Genomic DNA, 21,703 nt, shown 5'->3' on the forward strand with positions numbered 1-21,703 from the left:
TTCTCCATCAGCGCCTGGTCCAGGATGTTGTTGCCACAGCAGTGCCGTTGAGTTTCACAGCGGTGTTGATTGTCGCGATGTTACTTTTTGCGTCTCGTCTGAATATGTTGTTTAATGAATCTTTTGCGCAGTGCAGCATAATTCATTTGTATTCTGTCAAGTCTTTAATCAAACACACCTGTTGTGACACATCGCTGGTATCAGGTGAAGCTTTAATAAGTTAGATCCGCGATGCGCTAGCACTTAATACTAAAACTTTCAGAGTTTTATACCAGTCTAACCATTAGACTATTCAGCTATCCTTCTAGGACAGAAAACAAAATTTGGTCGTAGAAAAAATATAAAATATACAGAATACATGGCATTATTGCAAATCTTTAAGAAGTACATTAGCGCTATACTGTATGTAAAAATAATTCTCTTTAGGATTGTAATTGGACTGTTATATTTATAGCACTATTAAGCAACAAATTATTTATGCGTTTATTTCTGTTGCCCATTTATTAAACTCACACATGTTTATGTCTGCCTTTTACAGCGCTCGTTTCAAGAGCAACAGCAGAGGACTGTAATGTAGTTTAACCAGTGGCCGGGTCACTTCGTGCCAGCGCACACTAGCGGGTGACGTTCAGCGCGCTCGAGTTTTCACTTTCACCAATTCGATGTAGTTTACAGCCATCTTGAGCCGTCACCGGCAGAGCAGCACAATAGGACGCGGTGCGGTAAGCCGGCAAGCCGTTTCATGGGAAAGAATGTCTAAAAATGGCGCTCCGGAAGGCGCCCTCACTTGGCCTCTTTACAAGCTAGTCTTTTATTTTCCTCTCTTCCAACTCTATCAATTTTCACAGCGCATTCTCTCCCCCAGTTTTGTGGTTTGTCTGCCATCCCTCCTCCATTGCTACTCCGCTCGCTGTGTTCTTTATAAAGTCTTTCTCTTTCAACATCTTACCCGTAACCCTTTATACACCCCCCGCACACCCTTACGTGCACTCCGGCTCTCCAGCGTCGAGTTCCCCACGTTATTCTCTTTCATTCCCTTTTTCTCCGTCTACTATGGTCAGGTCTCTTGGGGAAAGACAGTTGGCAGCAAGCGGGCTTGCTGCCATAGCAACAGGATCCCTCCCTCTCCCACAGGTCTCCTTAGCAACCGGTAGCTTGGCATTGTTGTAATGAGCGGACCCTATGTGCCAGGCTTACAGAGCACGAGTATGTGTGTGTGTGTTCATGTATGCAAAATCTTTTGTACGCCGTATACAGCACTGTGACATCCGAGGCATTTTTCTTGGTTGCTACTGAGCACCGATGTTCTATGTGTTCTATGTAAATCCGTGTTCTTTCACGTCCACTTAAATGTTTCACATGATAACGATACGTTTAAGGTTATTAATGTAGCTGGGTTTTAATTAACAATCACGTGACCAGGTGCATCCCAGTCTATTTAAGGTTTTATTAAAGCGATCGGCTCATTCCACGCCCTGCAACCGAAATAATCCATGCGTGACTTAATTAATGATTTACTAATTAATTGTGCATGCTCTGTTTAGAACAGAGGACGACTTTGTGCTCAATGATAAAGTCAGTCATAGCTGTCCGCGCTTGTGTTTGTGTTTGGTAAGAGAATGGCAGTGCAGACTTCATCTGTGTGATGAATTATTCCCAAGCAGAACGTCACTCCAATTTTCCTACTACAAATCACACTTTTATCCCATATTCCTATAAACACGACCTAATAATCATTAAAACCTGATACACAAGCAAAAACGATATCTTCAATTAAGCTTTTTAAGCTTGTTTTTATCATATCATTCGCAAACCCCTACAAAATAAACCATAACCATGGTTCATTTTTATTAGGAAATTTATGATTAAAATACGATTTGAGAACTGGAATTCCTATTTTACAAGTTAGCTAATTCTGACAATGTTTTAAAAACCCTGATTCAACTGTCGCTGTTGTGAAGGGAGTTCATGCTAAAACCAACTGTTAGATTGTGTTGTGAATTACATTTCAAATCGTTTAAGAAAATCGTTTTTACAGTGTATGCTGTATAAAACTGCCATTACGTAGTTAGATGTAAACCGAAGGGTTTAGTGTTATTTAAATGTTGTTCTATCACAACAGCGTTTATACTGCAACAAGACATGTGCGTGTGCATATAAAACCCAGGTGTAAGGCGTTTGGTGTGTGTGATGTCCCACAGGTGTCTGTTCTCTCCACCTGTTGTGTGAAAGCTTAGCTTGTGACTCTCGTTGGTTCAGGCTAAGGCTGATCTCAGCACAGCTCCAGTCCAGGCCGCGTGCCACCCGATGGCCGGGCAAACGTATGCCAGGGGGCGGCAGCTCTACGCCGTGCCCAGCTACTCCACGTTGAAGAACGGGCTTTCATGCCCGGAGGTCTGGTCAGCTCTGGCACGCGGGACGGATTTTCCGATCCCCTGCACTGCTTTCAGATGCTCCTTAATCTGCCCGCTCTATTTTTAAACCTCCCTCCCCTCTCTTTCCTTTATCCGTCCATCCTTCACTTCCTCCCGTTCCCCTCCCTCCCCCCTCCAGGCTCTCCCCTCTCCCAGGGAACTTGGCCTGGCTCACCCAGAAGCTCCAATTAGAGCTCGGTCCAAGGGGATGGAGCGCGCTCGCTGGCTGCTCCCACCTACAGGCCCCCGGGGGCCTCGGCTCCTTTTCCTTGCCCGCTGTACCTCTCTCAGGTTAGGCTAGAGCTCCAGACGCAGCCCCTCCCTTCCACCACGCTCCCTCTGGAGGGTGGGCGTCCACAGGGAAGTGGGAGGAGAGAAAGGCCTTCTGTCGCCTAAGGGTTGGCTGTAATGATCTGCTCGGTTTTTAGGATACGACTGCTGTGCTTCTTAAATTGTTAAATGGTTAAAATTGTTTATTTGAAGACAACACAGTGATGGAACAGTTCAACCGAAACGACAGTTGTGTCTTTATGAACTCAAGCCTATGTCTCCGCAAAAGAACAATCATTTTTACATGGACTACTACTGTCGCCATCTGAGCTTGACGGGATAGGTTGTGGCGTATGGAAAAGGCTTTATAAAGATATATATATATTTGGGGTGATTTTTCATACAACACCAAAATACATTTGCCTAAAAACAGCATTGTTATCAAAGTTCCGTCGGCATCATTATGTCGTATTTGGCCCACTCGGTGCCGGAATTTCATACCGATTGAGCCGTCATATTGTCTACACCTTTCAGCTTTCCAGCGCTTCCATTAATCGCCCGCAAATTCTTTCTTTCTCCCCGAACAGCCGAGCAGCGCCCGTGACATCACTCACAGGAAGTGCATCTTTAGCGTTGGCTAATTTCCATCGATTGCCTCCAGACAGGCTTAGCAGACGCGCCCCGTTCCCACACAGAACTCTCATTTTAAGTCTCCTCGCCTGCAGGAGGCCTCTCTCGCGCTCTCCCTCACGCACAATGAATGCAGTCAGCGCTTTTATCTCCTACCCCACTTGTGCTTATTATCAAATAAATGCGAGGCAGAGAGATACCCATTGACAGTTGCATGCATAATGACTGCTGGCTGTGTGAAATGGATTAATAAATAATGGGTGAACGCTGCTGAAAACAGCTTTTCCAGTCCTGCGAGCACACAAGAATGCTCGACAGAACAATCCCCCAACACACGAGCCGTGCGTTCCGGACCGCGTCGAATGGAACGCTGGGCAGAATGTAAAACAGAACCATGCCTTGAATACTCGGAGGAGGCTGCTCGCTAAATTAGAACGCGTCTTTAAAGTGAAAAATGGGCCGCTTGGCGCACGCTACCCTGAGTGGTTTGATAAAACTTTGGGTAGACGTAAGTCTTGTCTTTTGTCTGTACTCAAGTGTAGATACGCAAGTACTCCTAACCGGGTGTGACGTAATACGTTCTCAACAACAAGCAACTTGTCTGTCTACAATGACAGTGAAAATTAGTTTGAATATTAGGTGAAGCAGGATTATGGATTTTACTGTAGACGAGGCTACCTGGTGTGACAACACAGAAATGGAACCCAAGTGTCCAGTGTCCAGTGTCCAAAATACTCTTGATCCACTCTTTGGCTGGACATCACTTTCCTTACTTGTTTCCTTTATGTCTTTTTGTACCTCAGAGAATAGAAAAACACATTGTGCCACATGTCTCATTCATTAAGCGCTACAATGTGTCATAGAATCATTTGATAAAGTTTCTTCGTGAATGGATCATATACCTTGGGGATTCATTTCTAGGTGCTTGAGGGTAAAGATTGGCAGGGTAGGGAGCAATCCCAGGTTTCATAATATAAAATCTTTAGGCACATGCCTGTCTTCATGTCCAATCACAATTTCTCCCTGATTTCTTTGTGATTCTCTTTTTTCCATCTGCTTGTAGAACCAACCACTGACAAACCGCTGCGTTAATGTAAGTGTTGAAACCGTCCCTTGAAACCACCCAAAACATGTTGGTTTGTCTTTGGCGTGTCAGGGGAATTGTTAAGACACTTTCCATGTAAAAGCAGTCGCTTTTATGACTTTCATAACTTGTCATGGGCAGACGTGCCTACCGCGAAAACAAGAGGGTGGAGGTGACCAATGGCGCCAGGCTGTCAAATAGGTAATGATCTTGGGTTATAAACCTCCTTATTAGCATAAATGAAAAACGTTCTCATTTAGTTTTTCAGCGACACATGCAACACACTTTAACGTCACTTTACTGCACTCTGTCAGTCTGCTGGCTTTTGGAGGAATCGGTTACTTGGTTTAATCTCGATAAAGTGCTCTTGTGTATTTTGGGACCAACTGCGACATTCCGAGATTGAATTTTTGCTTTGTTCCTGACAAAGATACCGTGTAACAGATTTGTCTTATATGGTACATTTTATTTGTGTCTTATATCATGACGGTAAACTTCGTGCCTGTTTTTATGTTGTTGTGTTTTCGTTTAGGTTAGGGTTAAGAGCTCAAAATATCCCATGATCCACTTAGAATCGTCCAAACTAAAGATGAAGCTTTGATATGCAGTGCAAAAAAAGCCCTACAGCTTCAGAAACAGCTTTAAATGTGAGTCATGCGATGAAATTCTCCTAATAATTCCCGTTTAAACTTTATGGCAATGATTACGGCCATCGTCACTCGTCTCTATGCACCTCCTGCCTGGCCGACATATGATCCTCTCAATCCTCATTACTTTGTTGTGTTCCAGGGGTCACTGTCAGCCATGGGGCGGCCAGATTTAACCAGGATTAGCTCCAGATTTCTCTGGATTATGCTGGCTGGAGGGGGATTAAATCTGATTGCCAGATTTTTCTGTTTTGCCGGCATATTTGAAAGTGTTTGGGCCGTGTTAGAAGGAAATGTAAGTGTTTGAACGTTACTTGTGCGGAGTCTTTCCATGTAGATGTTTCGAGTGGTTAAGAGTGTAAACAGATTTGAATATCTGGAGGTTACTAGAGTTCATCCTACCTACAGCAGTATCCAAATATATCAGAAGTCTGATGATCTCCGGTCATTTTAATACAACTTTTATTTTATTATTCTTTTTCTTTTTTCGAATTGCAAATTGCTTTGAGATACTGTACTTTGTCAACATCCGGTGTGACCAGCTCTGACAAATGAGCCTAACCAGCTGACTGTAGGCAGTTTTTTACAGCAGGGTACTTTTTGTCTTCTAGTCGCAGATAGCTTTTCAGAGAGTAAGTGTAGAATTTGGGTGTAGGCTATAAGAGACAGCCAAAGCAGGGCACAAGTAGATGCTGCGCTGTATGGCCAGTGAATGACTCAGAGGCAGAGGAGCTTGAAGGTGTCTGGGTCAAATTGTGAACCACAGACCTGCTATTTATAACCTCACCACAGGCCACACAACCACAGCAATTGTGACTTCATGAATAATCTGCTTTCATCAAGCACCACAGCCACGGAGAAAAGCACCCGGCGCTCTGCCTCTTCCCCCTGACTTAAGGGAGGCAGTACGGGTATCTTTTCAGCGACTAAACTGCCTTTCAAGTCTGAGAGTTGTCATGTTTAAAAAATGCGAGCTTTCTACAACAAGCTCATGTGCAGACGGCTGTGTGGTGAGCTGTTCCGCGGAGTGGCGGGGCGCTGGTAGCTACTGTGAAGTCACGCAGCCTATAGTTGACTTGCTAATCACCGTTCCTGTGAGACAGCTCAAGCGACGCCGTGACTGCCGATGATTGAAGCTCTCCTGCGAGTTGGGCGAGTCGTCTGACTGTCAGAGATGAAAGGCTGTTTGCAGGTTACCTGCAGCATCAAACGGCATCTGCCTTTCTCTCGCGCGTGTAACTCCTCTCTTCCGCGGTTTCCACGGTAGTCATGGTTACCCCGCAACAGAGCTCGGCTGCCGAAGCTGTCAGGGCGTCGCGCTCAGATCACCTCGTGCAGGTTGTTTCGGCTCACGGTTGCCGCTGGTGACACCGCGCTTCAATTTGGCTTTGATTAAGTCGACCCAGGAAGCATCTGGCTCTTTCACCGGCACGTGGGCTCATGTAATTTGCCGGAATAGCTGGTGGAGAATAAAGGCTCTTCCTGGGGGGGGGGGTTGGGTGAGGAGACGTAAATACATCTCGCTTATCCAATTTCTCACCGCTTCGAATGGAAGTGCCTCAAAAAGCGGCGAATCTGCACCCAACGTTGGGGGAAGAATTAGCCCCTCAGGTGTGAGGTGACAGTGAAGCAGCACGCTCTCTCAGATTAGCCTGCTTTACAGTCGATATCCAGCTGTAGTGTAAATTTCGCTGAGGTAATTGGCTCTTTTCAGTGACGGATATCTGACCGCTCGCGTGAGCAGTAATGGTTCTCAGAATCTCCGCGGAAAACAAGAGGTCGCTTTCCGTAAAAGGGTGCGACAGGGGATTACGGAGTATAGATGGGCCGACAGACACACTTGAAGTGTAATCGTATTGTGGATGATTGAGGGACAGGAAGTAAATTTGTTTGGCCTTATTTGCATTCTTTCTTTCTTCAGCTGGAGCAGGTGAATGAAATTAGTGCTGTGATTTGTGGCGGAATGGAGAGAGATTGAAAAGAGAGTGATAAACAAATGCAGCGACACAGTGAAGGAGATGAATGAGCATGTTAGAGAGAGCTAACACTTGAGAAGCCGTGCAGCTTTGAGAGCGAGAGACCGGGTGTGTGTGTGTGTGCACGGTGCTCTCACTACATTAATGTTGGTGTGTACACATGTCAACACATTGTATGGATTGCTGGTAATGTTGAGAATTTGATAGACAGATATGATTCTCTTGCTGAAGAGAGAAAGACGGTGAGGGAGATCTGCTAAGTTCTCTGTATGGTGTGAACACAAGTGTACTGTGGTGAGAACACTCAACAGGGAGAAGCAGATTGAAGGATTTGGCCCTGTCACATCTTTCCACAGAGGGATGAATAGAAACTGAGACGTTGTTGTAACTAACCATACTGTGTCAGTGGATGGCCTCTCTTTGTTTTCCTACCATATTTTTTTTGAGGGGCTTTATATAGTATAGCAAAGGCCACTACACACATTAGCCATTTCACTGTCAAACCTGTTGATTTACAAAACACATCTAGCCTCACGTAATTTTTACCATACTCTAGTTGACATAAAAAACTATATAGGTAATTTTTTACATTTTTCACAATGTAACAAACACACATAGAAAAATAATAATAAATAAATAATACATACTGTATATGTAAAGGAAAAAACTATGAATGCTATGGAATACCGTACAGTGTTTGAGGTTCTTTTCAATAATACCATAGTATAATGCGCTAATTCATTAACATTCAAGACTCTATTGTTGTAGTACACCAAAGGAGGAGAAGCATTCTCTGCTGCATCTGAACAACTGAAGCTCTCTCTCTCTCTCTCTGATTTTTGTTTCCTTTGTCTGGTGCTCCTCCAGGATCGCTAGTATGCCAAAATCCCGCCTCGCTCTGGCTTTCTCGTCTCACTCTCTGGCTTTCCCTCATATTTCCCCAAGACTGCAATCGATAGAGGAGTCTGTGATCAGGTTGCCACGTGTGATTCATTTGGGTAACCTTGACTACGGTTTGATGTGCGTGTGGACTCGGCTTGGCTAGTTGCAGTGTGAGTCAGGGAAAGCGTGCGGCTTGGAGGAGCCGGTCTGCTTACAGTATTGATTCGATTGAGCAGCCAAGAGAGGTTTCACCTCTTCGTGCACTGAGCCCCCCCCCAAATGCTGCTTTACAGAAGAATTATTCCTGTGTAAAATTAGCATCCATGAATCGGGTCATTTGAATGCAATTGAATGACACTTGGGGAATTTTTCCTTTTTGTTTAAATATCTTTATATCCATATCCCAAGAGAAGGAATTAAATTGTATTACAAATGGTCCCTAATTTAAAATGTGATTCCTAACGTCTCGTTTCTTCTTGTTTTCTTCTTTTTACAGAACTCTATCAGACACAACCTCTCCTTACACACCCGCTTCATCCGTGTGCAAAATGAGGGAACCGGAAAAAGTTCCTGGTGGATGCTAAACCCAGAGGGCGGAAAGATGGGCAAAGGTCCCCGCCGGAGAGCTGTTTCTATGGACAATGGCACCAAGTACCTGAAGAGCCGAGGCCGGGTCAGTCGAAAAAGAGCTGCAGGAATGGGCAGAGAGCTTGGAGGGCCTGGATTACAGGGCTCACCAGAACACGGAAGCCCAGCTGGTAAGGGAGCAATTGGAGTTGGAGGCGAAGAGTTTGATGCTTGGTCAGACCTCCACTCCAGAACTAGCTCTTCTGCGTCAACGCTAAGTGGATGCCTCTCACCTATTCTGGCTGAGGCAGAGCCAGACGAACCAGAAGAAGGAGGGCTGTCCTGCTCAGCCTCCCCACGACTCTACCCTAGCCCCACCAGCACTAGATCCCCAGCCCTGGGAACAGGGGGACACTGTCCATCCGTCGAGCTGCCGCACCTAGCCGATCTAACAGGAGCCATCAGCTTGGAAGAAGGTTACTCCCAGCCTCTGCCCCTCAAGCGCAATGGCTACCACTACGGCACTGGGACCAAGGGAGAGAGCTCCTACTGTGGAACGGTCTATGGCCAACCGTCTATGGGCATGCTTAGGCATCATACGCCTATGCAGACCATCCAGGAAAACAAGCCAACCAGCTTCCAGCGTGCTCTTAGAGCATACTCCGAGAACAATGCCCTTGAAAGTCTGCTCGCTGGTGGGCCACAATACTGTGCTAAGGACATGGTCGTGGGGCAAGGAGGAGCGTCCCATTCGCTTCTGTCACAATCTAACAGTGCCGTGCACTCTCATGTCCACAATCAGAGTCACAATCACAGCCAGAACCACAATCATAACCGTGAGCATGGCCTCAGTCACAATCCCAGTCAAAGTCTTCACAACGGCCACGGAGTATCGCATGAGCAAAACCCAAGCCATCATCACAATCCCAGTCAAGCTCACAGTAAGCATCATCCGGGTCTCGACTACAATCACGGTCACAAACATCACCGTGGCCACGACTACGTTCAATCTCACGAGCACAAACTCAATGTTAGTCCCAATCACATGCACAATCACATGCAACACAACAACTCCAGACAAGCAGACCTTTCCCCCAGGGTCAACCAAGACATGTTACAACCCTACAATCACAAATCACAGAGCCTTTATGGCCCACGCGCTCACCTCCCTTCCACTGCCCTGCCTCCAAACCCCGCCAGCGTCTTGGACGTTCCCCAGGACCCCTGCCGTCTGGCCTCAGCACCTCGCCATCAGTCCTACCCAGGCTCCCTCCTGCACCAGGGTATGACGGACCTCTGGCACGGGTACTACCACCACCCAACCCAGAATGCTAATTACCATGGCAACCACCACGCAAGCCATCACCAGGATCCTCACGACCGGTTGCAGGCCGAGCTGGAGATGGAAGTGCATCAGAGCAGTCTGGATTGTGACGTAGAATCCATCCTCCTGAATGACTTCATGGACTCGACAGAGGGAATAGATTTTAACTTTGATGGCACGCTGTCGCAGGGGGTTGGCATGGGTTTAGGGATGGGAATGGGAATGGGGGCATTTGCAGGATCTCAACAATCACATAACAGCCAGAGCTGGGTTCCCGGGTGAAGGGGGGGGCTGAAATGAACAATTTGACCGAGATTCCCTTTTGCTGATGTCAGATTCTGGATTGTTATCCCCTTAAAATCCCCTCCCTTCTCCCTCTGACTGTGTTTTCCCGCTGTGGAATAATGTCATAGCGCCCTAAGAGTCCTTTTTGTGGTTCACGTCCTTCAGTTTGTGGTCGATTCATCAACTCCATCTCTTTCTGGGCAAACGCTCAGAAGCACTTTACATCTGTCGCCATCCATTCCGATGCTGTAACGACCACCCCGCGACCTGGGAGGAATCGCATTGTCCGCTGGCCCGGGTTTAATGTATGCAAACGACTTTGTTATCCTTCCTGAACAAAAAAAAAGTAAATAAATAATTAAGCGTTGGTGTTGTTTTGCTAAACATGAGTACAGGATTGAGCAGTCGCTATAGCTGTCTGAGTGTCCGTGCCGTCATTCGTGTATTCGTCAGTGTGTGCGGGCGCGTGGTGAGCGTGCGAGTGTGGAGCTGCTTTTCTTTGCTAAATGTATGCGCCTCCTCTCAAGGAGGTCTATTGGATGTCCCTTTATTGTGGGCCAGGACAGTCATCCATCAGACACACTCTATTGATATTCAGCATATCCTTTTTAATCTCCAAAGTAATGCACCAGCTATGCATCACTGTTGCAAATAGAATGTGATGCTGGGAGTACGCAGCACTGTTTTTCCCCCGGACACACAACGGCTTAATGTGTTTTGGCGAAAGTGATGATTAAAGTCACTCTGCAGTAAGTGGGGAAGCTGGGGGAGGCAGAGATGGAGAGATAAGAGGGGGGGAAAGGAGAAATGCAAATATTCTCACTGTGCCCCTTCCTCTCCATTCTGCGAATTTCGAAAGCTTTTGCCCGTAATGAAATAAGGAATGATCCGACACCACCGCACGTCCTGTGCATAGCTCTTTCCTGGTTCACCTCGGCCTAACTTCCTGTGTCAGCAGCCAATGCACTGGCTTCATTTTGGCTACATTATCCTCCTGCCTATGCTGGTGTTACTTTAGCTAATCAATGCCGATTGATCAAATTTGAAGCCTTGTCAGCCCCCATTAACTGTGCGTTAATTTAATACAGAGCTGGAATTAGGAAATTTATCTTTAATGAGTTTACGTTGCACCAGCTTGACAAAGTAACTATTCGATGCTAGTGCTACCTCAAGGTCACAAAGGCAAGGCGTCTCACATCAGGCTTCAGGTCGCGAACACCAGGTCAGGACATTTACCGAACGACTGTATCCCACCATCTTCCAGTGCGCTACACGCTAGTGAATTACATGCTGATTAATTCCATCAGGGTGCTATTCAGACTTTCCCCTATCATATTGCCTTTATCCAGTGATTATACAGACTCCGGTAATTAAGTGCAAGCGTGTGTTTGTTCATTCGGAATGTAACGCAACACCAAGTATCCCAGAGGAAAGACTGACTCTGTGAGGTTGAAGAAAACATATGGGACGCATTTACACATACAGTACGCTGTACTTCCCAAATGTCTTATGATATTAAAGCCACTAGATATACAGAAGGTCAACACAATTACCGTTTAAAAAAAGTTAAATGTGTCCAACCGTTAGCACAGAAGCAACAAGAGCAAACTTACCCTGACTCAAAAACGGGCAGCTTTTTTTAAGGACGGCGAGTTTCAAACACGGTCCAAGCACAATACCACATACAACAGTGTAAAATCACCTTTCATGAGCAAATTTGAACATTATCAGTTTTTCTCTTTATGGAAACATATCAAATGTTCTTTATGGAACATTCTGGAGTTCAGAAGATTCCAGATGCTTCATTGTTCGTTTAGAATTGGAGGAATTTGTTCCTTCAGCATTTCAAGACGTAAACAACGGCAACAGCTTCTTATTTATATAGCGTTCGGTGTTTTGGTTATTTTGTCGGCTCTTTGTATCTTTGTACCATTGTATCTTGCTTTTGTCTACCACGATTTATGTAAAGTGCAATTTTTGGTAAAAGATGCTGTCTTTCTCAAAGGCTGAGATAATGGATCCATGGAGACAACATGACTTGGAGGCGAGCTTTATGTTGTGCTTAAAATTTGATGAAGCGTACATGAATGACACAGAAATGGGGAAGGTGGTTACAATGAGTTGAAAAGGACTTGCTTGAAAGAAAAAGCCCTAACATGTGGAGATCGAGCGTGTGTGTGTGTGTGTGTGTGTGTGTGAGAGAGAGAGAGAGGGAGTCTTGTCAGAGTAGCTTTCCTCAGCAGAGCTGTTTGAATCAGGCCAAATGTCAAGTGGCCCTCCACAGCGTTTCTCACATGGCCCGATCAGATAGCCATCCCTCTTTCTCGCTGTTTCTCTTTCCTGCCAAGGACAATGAACCCTGTCTCGATGCGATTCTCTTTTTCATTCTCGTCTTTATGTTCTTCTTCGAGGTGGCCAGGGATCTGTTGTGATCCAGCTGTGATTTTGATTGCTGGTCCACGTCTGCTTGTGTGCTCCACCTCATGTATGTGTGTGCGTGCGTGTGTGTGTCTGTAGCACAGTGACGTACCTGATGTATGAAAATTCATTGAAATTGTGCCCTGGTATTTACACTGCCTGGCCTATCAATAATATAATATACACAGTTTATATTTATTGGGTATAAAGGTGGGTTTGTGGGTGACGGTATGGAGCTCTTGTATTTCATTCATCTATATGACAAGATCATGATTCTATTACCGTTCATTTCTGTTTCATGCTGTACAAAAACTCTGTATTGAGAAAATTGTATAATATTTTTGACAAGCAAATATTTGTTTTATTTCCTTTTTTAAATGATGTATCTGCTCATCTTGTGGCCTGTAAAATAAAACAAAAAAGAACTTGAAAGAACTCTTTTTCTGCATTTGTTTGTGCGTGTGAGATTTTTTACATCTCAATGGTACGGCACCGGACAACAATGCATCTGCCCAATCACATGTAGGCTTATTTCATCATTAGTGTTAAGATTGAACAACAAACCAAAGTCTGTCATTTTTAAAAAAGCTTTCATTCCCTTTACACTTTTTGAAAGACAAAGATTAGTTGAATGTGTGGAGGATATCTCATAATAATGATAACATATCAAATAAAAAATATATGAAGAGTTTGGTTCCAAAATGAGATAACTCCGTTTTAAAAAAATTTTTTAAATCTTTTTTTATTATGTTATCATGTTTTTATTGCGTTTTATTTTGTATGTTAGCTAGTTATTATGGCTTAAAACAAAACAAACCAACTGCAGTTTGATCGATATTTTGGAATGCACAATTAAAAAACATGATTTTCGAAAAACAATTAAAACGCAGTTATCTCATTTTGCAACCAAACTCTCCATATATAGATCATTTTTATAAAATGTTATTATAAAATTTCCTCTACACGAATTAAACACAAAAAGAGAATTAAATCTCCAGAATAACTTGAGAACAATGCAGTTTTGCTTTGAGATGCTATAAAAGGAGAACATGCAAATACACACAAATATTTGTTAAATTAGCTTAATTGCACATAACTGTTTTCATTTAAATTTGTAAAATATTGAAATGGAATAGAAGTAAGTGTATACTAAACGTTTCTCAACCAATAGGCTGCATCCCTCTCGTGACCCTGCAGAAGGTTTGGAGACGGGGTGGGTAAGGATTATTGTCTCCCTTGAGAATGTACGTGATTCAGACAGAAACTAGCTGTGTAATCGATCTGCTGTACGAGTGTCACAACAGTTTTGACAATAATCATGATTATTAATGTTTTACAGACATACACTTGTACCTGAAGCAGCTTACATTTATTTAATAGTATGTGCATACCCTGCAGGGGATCAAACCCTTGACCTTTACCGAGATAATATTATTACTTGGGTTGAGTCTCATTTAAATTTGATCAATTCTGTTTCTGCTTATTGATTTTGATTCTTATCGATTCCCAGTTTCGATCCAAAAGCTAAAGTAAAACATTTAGATATCAGCCTGTATGGTCATTTAGCCTGCTTATTGACTGGTTTGCAAAATGCATAATGCAATAAATAATTGGATATTTTAATTTTATATCAAGTATTTCAGGATTTGAATAGATTTTTGATCCCCAACCCTAATTGTTGCCATGAATTCTTTTGTCCGTGATAATCTTATTGTGAAATCTTATATTGTGACAACCGTTAGTAAAGCATTTTAAATGATGCCTTCATAGGCAGCTCGCTAAGTTTGATACAGTGTGTGTGAAAATCAAGTGCATCATTTGCAACCACATGTGTGTGCGTGTGTGTGTGATAAGGCTCGTTAACACCCCTGATGCTGTACCACAGCTGTCCTCGTCCCAATGGAAGCATCCTCACTGAGGGAACGGTTGCATCTGCAGTGCCATACTGTTCCATGTCTTTCTCTGAGACACACAAACACGCACACACACACACACACACACGCACACACACACACACTGCTGCTCGTCTAATTGACTCGGCTCATCTCTGGCTCTGCCTCGCCTCCACAGGCGACTGTACGTGAGCGTGAAACGGACAACTGAGTCGTGAGAGAAAAAAAACGAAATAAAAGAGTACTGGAAACACAGGCTCTTAACATGGCTGCTCCCCATCCCCTGGAGAAAATCAGATAGCATAAAAACACATCATGCTAATTTAACTTGACAGAAACAGTCTTTCACACGAACATTGAAATGCATGCTATTTATTGTATTCATGTATTGCATTCATGTACAGTATTCATCCCCATACCTTTCCAAATCCATATGACTTTCTTTCATTGAATATCAAATTTTGGAGGATTTTGGAGGATTCATGTTCAGGCAGATCCTTTCCACACAATAGTGACTATATGTGTGGTCTTCTGAAGTCATGGCTAGTGACATTTTACAATTGATTCTCACACAAAGCTATTAGATGACTTCAGAAGACTAAACTGCACAAATCATATAAACCATACTCTTATGTTTTTTTGTGCTTGAAAGACATGGCTACTATAAACCTTAGTATGCAGTGAAGATTCATATTTGTTTCAAAGAAAATATCCAAAAACAAGAACAGAATGTTTGTTAGAAAGTTTACCCCAAAAATAATAATCCCATGTTTGCCAATTCAACCCTTTATGACTTTATGTCTTCAGTGGAACAGAAGAGAAGATATTTTGAGAAATGTCTCAGTGGTTTTGGTTTTCATACAATGGAAGTCAATGGGGTTCAATGTTGTTTGGTTATGAGCATTCTTCAAAATAGCTTCTCTTGTGTTCTGAAGAAGAAAAAAAAATCAGGTGAATTGAAAGTTGAAAACCTGTAGCTGTATTGGTATCCACGTGTGTTTCGAGTATCGAACTCACCCATTACCAGCAGACAATAGACGCTTCCGGATTCCTGGGCCCTTTCATCCCTGAGAGCAGGATTTGTCAAAGCAGCATGTGTTATTGAAGCCGGTTTTCTCACCACGCTCAATGCAAATGAGTGCAGCCTGATTTATTCCCAGTGTTTGATGGATTTATTCTGACAGAGGAAGTGACAGCACTGTGACACCGCCGCCCCCCCTCAACCTTTTCTATTTCAATTCTTATTTTATAATGCATTCTATTCTGAAATTCTTTCTCAGCTCTAAGGGCTTTTGCAAAGTATTGTGTTGTAGATATTGTTGCATTATTCATGGTAATATATTCCTTGTCATTTCATATAGCACCTCTGATTTGCATTCTGCTCCGTCCCCGTACATTCTGATAATCTAGCCGTTATAAACTAATATGTATTTACAATTACTTCATTTGTGCCACCTACTGAAGCTTCCTGATGTACGGACCATGAACTTGTGTACAATTTAGGCTTATGGGCCTTGTCATACTTAACACCGTAATCATGCCCAGATTTATTTTTAAATATTTGCCAAGACTATGTGGTGCATTCATACTGACAGCTGATCGCAGTGACTGAAAGTCATTCATTTTCAATCAGAGATGTTTAGCAACGCAACAAAGTCAAGCTGTAATTTTATGCAAATGGCCAACAATGTGATTTGACAGTGGAGGTCACATGACGTCCCACCCACGGGGCTATCAGAAACTACAAACTCTAGAAACAAGTCGTGCGTTGCCAGACCTTCAGTCTGGACTTCATTGCGGCTTTCATTGGCCAAGAACCGCCCAAAAGGCCATTTAAGTGTTTCCAGTTTTGTGTTCATCAGACGTTCAGTCAGCGGTATGTGGACCTTACGTCTGAACCTGAGACGACTAATTCTGAGTTTAATTACTTACTTTTTTTATTGCATTTTTTATTTATTTATCCGATAACAATAAATATTCGGAAATGCAAAAATGTCACAAACAGGGGCATGGACCAGAACACGTTCACAGACGATCACGGGGGAATCCCCCAGGAACACGATCAAGGGTTGACTGGTTATGCATGGCACTGCGATCAACTTAACATGCAACGGATTTTAATGTGGGTGCTTAGTTTTTAGATCAGTTTTTGTAATCATGTAATAGACGAAAACAAAATAATAACAAAAACAAGCGCTATGCACAGGGTGTGTTGGCCACAGTGTTGGGTGTAATTAGTTACTAAGTAATTAGTTACTGTATTTTAATTACCTTTCCCATGAAAAAGTAAAGTAAGGGATTACTCTGTATTTTTCTGTAATTTAATTACAGTTACTTCTGATGTAATTAAACTAAATACTTTGTGTAATATGTGTGTGCAATAGTGGAATTGACACCAAAATTCAAAGTCTAACTTTAAAATCCCTGCTTTAATGTATAATTCTCACATTTGTAAATACTTTGGTCAGTTAATAATACTACTTTATGTAGTTTTATATTATTTGATTGAATGAATGAAAAGATCCTTTCATGTCTATCCGTGAAACACTTAACTCATGAAGGTTGATTTAGGATATAGAAAGTAATTAGTAATAAGTAATTAAATACATTTTGGAGAGAGTAATTTGTACAGTAATCTAATTACACTATTGAATATGTAATTAGTAACTAGTAATTGATTACTTTTCCAGAGTAACTTGAACCATGACTACATAGCAAATACAGATAGAAAAACAGTTACCAGGTTATGATAAAAAATTGCAATTTACTCTCTGTAAAATGCCGAAATAGGATGATGGACACGGAGGTGAAGAGGTTGGTGGTGTTGCTCCCCTTTACCCTGACCGTTGCCGACAAATTCTGCAGATTGGAGTGCCTAACAAGCCGTTTTTTTTCGCTGCGTCTTCTGTTTGACAGGTGTTAAGGTGAAATGCCGCCACCTGGGAGCTCAACCAGGTACTAGCGCTGGAGTGATTACATGTGGTATTATTCTAAGAGTCTTATTTATCTTAAATATTACAATAAGGTCATCACCAATATCGTTATATTGTCACGCCCTAAATTCACGTGATGTCAATAATATGCTTCGAATATCTGGATTATTGTCAATATTGGTACACACCTAATTACAATATTAAGCAAGTTAGAGCAAAAGCATCTACTTTTATACCCTTGCCGTGAATTAATCATGTCCTTATTTGAAAATAAAGCAAAATGAGATGAAAAAATTAAGAATCACCCAACCATAAAATAAGCGACCCACGACAAAACATTACTAACCCAATGCTTGCGTGTTGGGTTATCAGTTCCAAATCACCTAATAGCCAGTAATATAAAAAAGCGATGTACTGTAAATGGGTTTGATTTCTATTTTTTTCCCTTAAAGTATCGTTTTCCTTACTCTTGATGGACAAGACATTTTGGCACTGAAAAAACGGACATGTACTTTGAAACTAAAGGCTCATTTGTTTTTAGTACAGAGAGGATAGGTTTGAGTATATGCCCCATATGATGTAACCCAAACTAATTATGACACTGTGGCTTTACACTCCACCATAACATGAAATCACCAGCATCTGTGAAGTGATGTGTGCTTGACCACTGATCTACGAGCACTGCAGCATTTCATTGGCTTTTCATCACAATTGACCTGAGAGCAGTAACTACTCTCCTCAGATCCAGCAGACATGTCTCCCCAGGCCAGCAGAGGACAGTAGACGTGAACTCGTGCTCCTCCTGTAGGCCACTGGACCGTCTCTTATGATAATGATGATGGTGGGTTGAAGGTGATAATAGTTGCTGTCTGTGTGAATTCTCCAGGGCCGCGCTATGATGGATAACATCAGAGCGGTTTCGTAACATGCTTGACGTGGGTGGAGGTTATCCATACTGCACCGAAATCGCTACATGGGCTCCGAAAATCATCATTATCTATTCATGAGGCTGTTTTAAACTAGTCTATAGGAAATAAAAGCTTGCTATTAGATCTAGCCTGTAGTGAGGGGTGTGTGGTTCCCCGCTGGCAGGGGTCCCGGCTGTTTGAAGCATGGCGGCCACAGCGCCGGTTTTGATCAGCGCCGGGTCTGTGAGATCAGAAAGTGGATCAGGATCTCCTGGGGGAGTGTCATTTACACGTGCACCCTACTGAGGGGAGGACGCGCGATTATACGTTTGTTAACATGCTAATGCCGAAGCCCTCCCAACACACATTCATTTCACAAAGTTTCTGTCAGTCGCATTTGCAGTAGATGCAAAGTTTGTGAGAGATAATCGCTCATATTCTGAGCTTATTTAGCCAAACTGAAATGAACGTAGAAAGTATGCATAAAAATTGGAATCTACACTCAAAAAAAATGGTGCTATATAGCACTAAAAGTGGTTCTTGGCTCGTAATCATATAGGGGAACCACTTTAAGTGCTATATAGAACCATATCTTCAGTGGTTTTTCAGAGGTTCTTTAGCGCTTCTTTGGGATGACTGAGGTGCTATATACTGTAGAACCGCTGAAGAACCATATAGCACCGCTTCCGTATAAAGAACCTGTTAAGCCCCTGTATGGGTCTTCAGCGATTCTATATAGCACCTCAAAGAACTATGAAACACCAAGATATGGTTCTATATTGCACTTAAATTGGTTCCCCTATGATTACGAGCCAAGAACCCCTTTTAGTGAAAGTGACCTATTTGTCAGATATGGTGACCCATACCCGAAATGTGACCTCTGCAGTGAGTAGTGAACACACGTACACCCAGAGCAGTGGGCAGCTATCAATGCGGAGCGCAAGTAGGGGGAAGGTGACTTGCCCTGAGAATCGAACCGGCAACCTTCTGGTCACGAGTCCGACTCTCTAACCATTAGGCCACGACTGCCTATACGATGATAGTGCTATATAGCACCAATTTTTAATAGAATATAAATAGAATAAATATGTGTGTTTTATTGTGTTATTTAGCTGTATTAAAACAACCCAACTGCAGTTTGATTGATATCTGTTGTCTGTTTTTGCAAATGAACTCTTCATACAAGTACGTGTCAATACATACTGTACGTACATTTCCTCTCGCCCATACAACTGACCCCGGCGGCTCAGTGGGTCACAGATCCCGTTCAAGAGTCATTTACTGTGATGATACAGCAGCTCAGGAATGAGTCAGATCATCTGTCAATCACAGGTCATGTGACCGCTGAGTGACTGCCCATTAGTGTCCGTCACTGTCTGCATGTGCTCATCTCGTCATGTCTTGTACCGTATAAATGTGTGAGCTTGCTTGAACTGATATTGTTATTAATGATTTACATTTTAACACTCCCATCAATCACAAAGCGTGAAGCAATGTGTGAAAGTGCAAGTCACACCCGCTGTTTTGCAGACGTGTCTGTCGGTGTGTTCGAGAGAATTTCCCTGTAGACTTTCTCTCCTTATTCTGCACGGGCTTATAAAATGATCTCACATATTCACATAGGTCCAGTTTAACAAGGGATACACCACCACAACGCGGCATTTTGTTTACCGGCAACCCAGTAAACTGTGACATGCAAGACAACTTTTCAAATAAAACATTCATTTTGCAGGATTTGTGTTGTCAACCCTGTTATACTTCTTCTAAGCTTAAAGAGAACATGTTTGTTATCTTTTCTTTAGTGTGTTCTACACGCCACTGTTCAAAAGTTTAGGGTCACTTGAGTAAAATGCTTTTCATGACTTTACAAGCCTTTTCATCTGAAGGAGTATGCTTTCACGTCTGAAACATTACAAACAAAACAAAACAAAACTGAGAAACATATTTATTTATGGCAGGATTTTTTTTATATTATAAACATGTTTTTGCAATAGATGATTTGGAGTGAATAGTCAAGGAAAAAGTAGCCAATAAGAACTCAGAATACATGTGATCAAAGTTAAGTTTGTGTTATTCTATGTATTTATAGTTTTGATGAATTAACAACTACTCTAAGATGTGGAAAAATATTAATAAGGGATTTAGAGGTAGCTTTTTGTACATGTAAACAAAAACAATCTATCAAGTTAAAAAGCACAAAGACACAGTTAAAGAGAAGCTTCATGCTTCATGTATGAGAAAAATAATGTGCTTTTTATCATCATTTATGTCTGCCTTGCTCCTGATCGTTGCCCATTGTGTTTATCTAAAATGCTGTGATCTTAAAACTGTAACAACTTTACGAGCATGTAAAGTGGCACTTTGTTTTGTGAGCTGTGCTCATTCTGAGCAAAATGTTGCATTTATGCTTGATTTCTTTTTTATTCATGTATTTTTTGACATTTTTGTCATTTTCTTTGAACAGGTTACTGCTGAAATTTTAAAGAAATCATAATCCCCCACTTAAGGCCCAAAATACCAGAGTCATAACTATGTTGGATATTATACAACCTCATACAGGGAGGCTCACAACACCCGCCCCCTCCAGCCTTGACATAACAAATTTTACTCTCCAACCGCAATCCCAAATATGTTACAGTATCCTTAAAAATAACTGGTGCATTATTTTTTCATCTCTTCACATATTCAGTTGATTCTGGTGATTATTGTTTTGGTGTTTGTTTTTATAAATCATCCATTATAAAACATAACCCATATTATCATGCTCATTATCATCTTCATAATTTTAATTTTGGGGTCTGCTAGAAGAGGGGTTCCCAAAGTAGGGGTCGGGACCCCCCGGGGGGGTCGCAAGATGATTTCCAGAAATCATTTTTTTATTATTAGGAATCAATAAGTGTAACAAAACATAAAAATAGTAGTTACGTAAAAAGTAAAAAACATGCAAATAAAAAGCCACCAGCCTTTAGAATTTGCTCCCCCTCGATCGTGACCCCTGAGGTGATGACGTCACATTAGCAACCGCATTAGGTTAGGTGCAGCAAGTCAATTTACAGCATCACGTTAAACATTCCCATATGTGCGCGCAGATTATTTTTCAGGCTTTAAGTTTAGGATATTTTTATTTGTCGAAATGAAAGTTGGTTAATATCGACCCAAGACAACGCAGGGAGGCCTTCTGTCTTCATTTTAAAGTTTCTTTCTTCTTCAGAACACAAAAGAAGATATTTTGAAGAATGTTAATAAACAAACGACATTGAACCCCATTGCCTTCCAATGTATGAACACAAAACCAATGAGACATTTCTCAAAATATCTTCTTTTGTGTTCCATTGAAAAAAGACTCACATACAGGTTTACAACCACATGAGGGGGAACAAATGGTGACAACATTTATTACAATGAGAATTCATCACGATCCAGTAAACGCTAAATTCTTAAAGGTATGCAATGTTCACATCACTAAAATGCCC

At 42.3% G+C, this 21,703-nt stretch overlaps 1 protein-coding gene across 1 annotated transcript in view; it reads left to right on the top strand.

The window, feature by feature from the left end:
- Positions 1-12,923, top strand: part of foxo6b (forkhead box O6 b) — a 32,122-nt gene extending 19,199 nt beyond the window's left edge. The window contains exon 2 of the mRNA XM_057354201.1: positions 8,400-12,923. Within this exon, the coding sequence (XP_057210184.1) occupies positions 8,400-10,076 (1,677 nt within the window). The 3' untranslated portion in view covers positions 10,077-12,923. The remainder of the gene's footprint in view (positions 1-8,399) is intronic.
- The last annotated feature ends 8,780 nt before the right edge of the window (positions 12,924-21,703 follow it).

Source organism: Triplophysa rosa, linkage group LG16 (assembly GCF_024868665.1).
Source record: "Triplophysa rosa linkage group LG16, Trosa_1v2, whole genome shotgun sequence".
NCBI classification, from domain to species: domain Eukaryota; kingdom Metazoa; phylum Chordata; class Actinopteri; order Cypriniformes; family Nemacheilidae; genus Triplophysa; species Triplophysa rosa.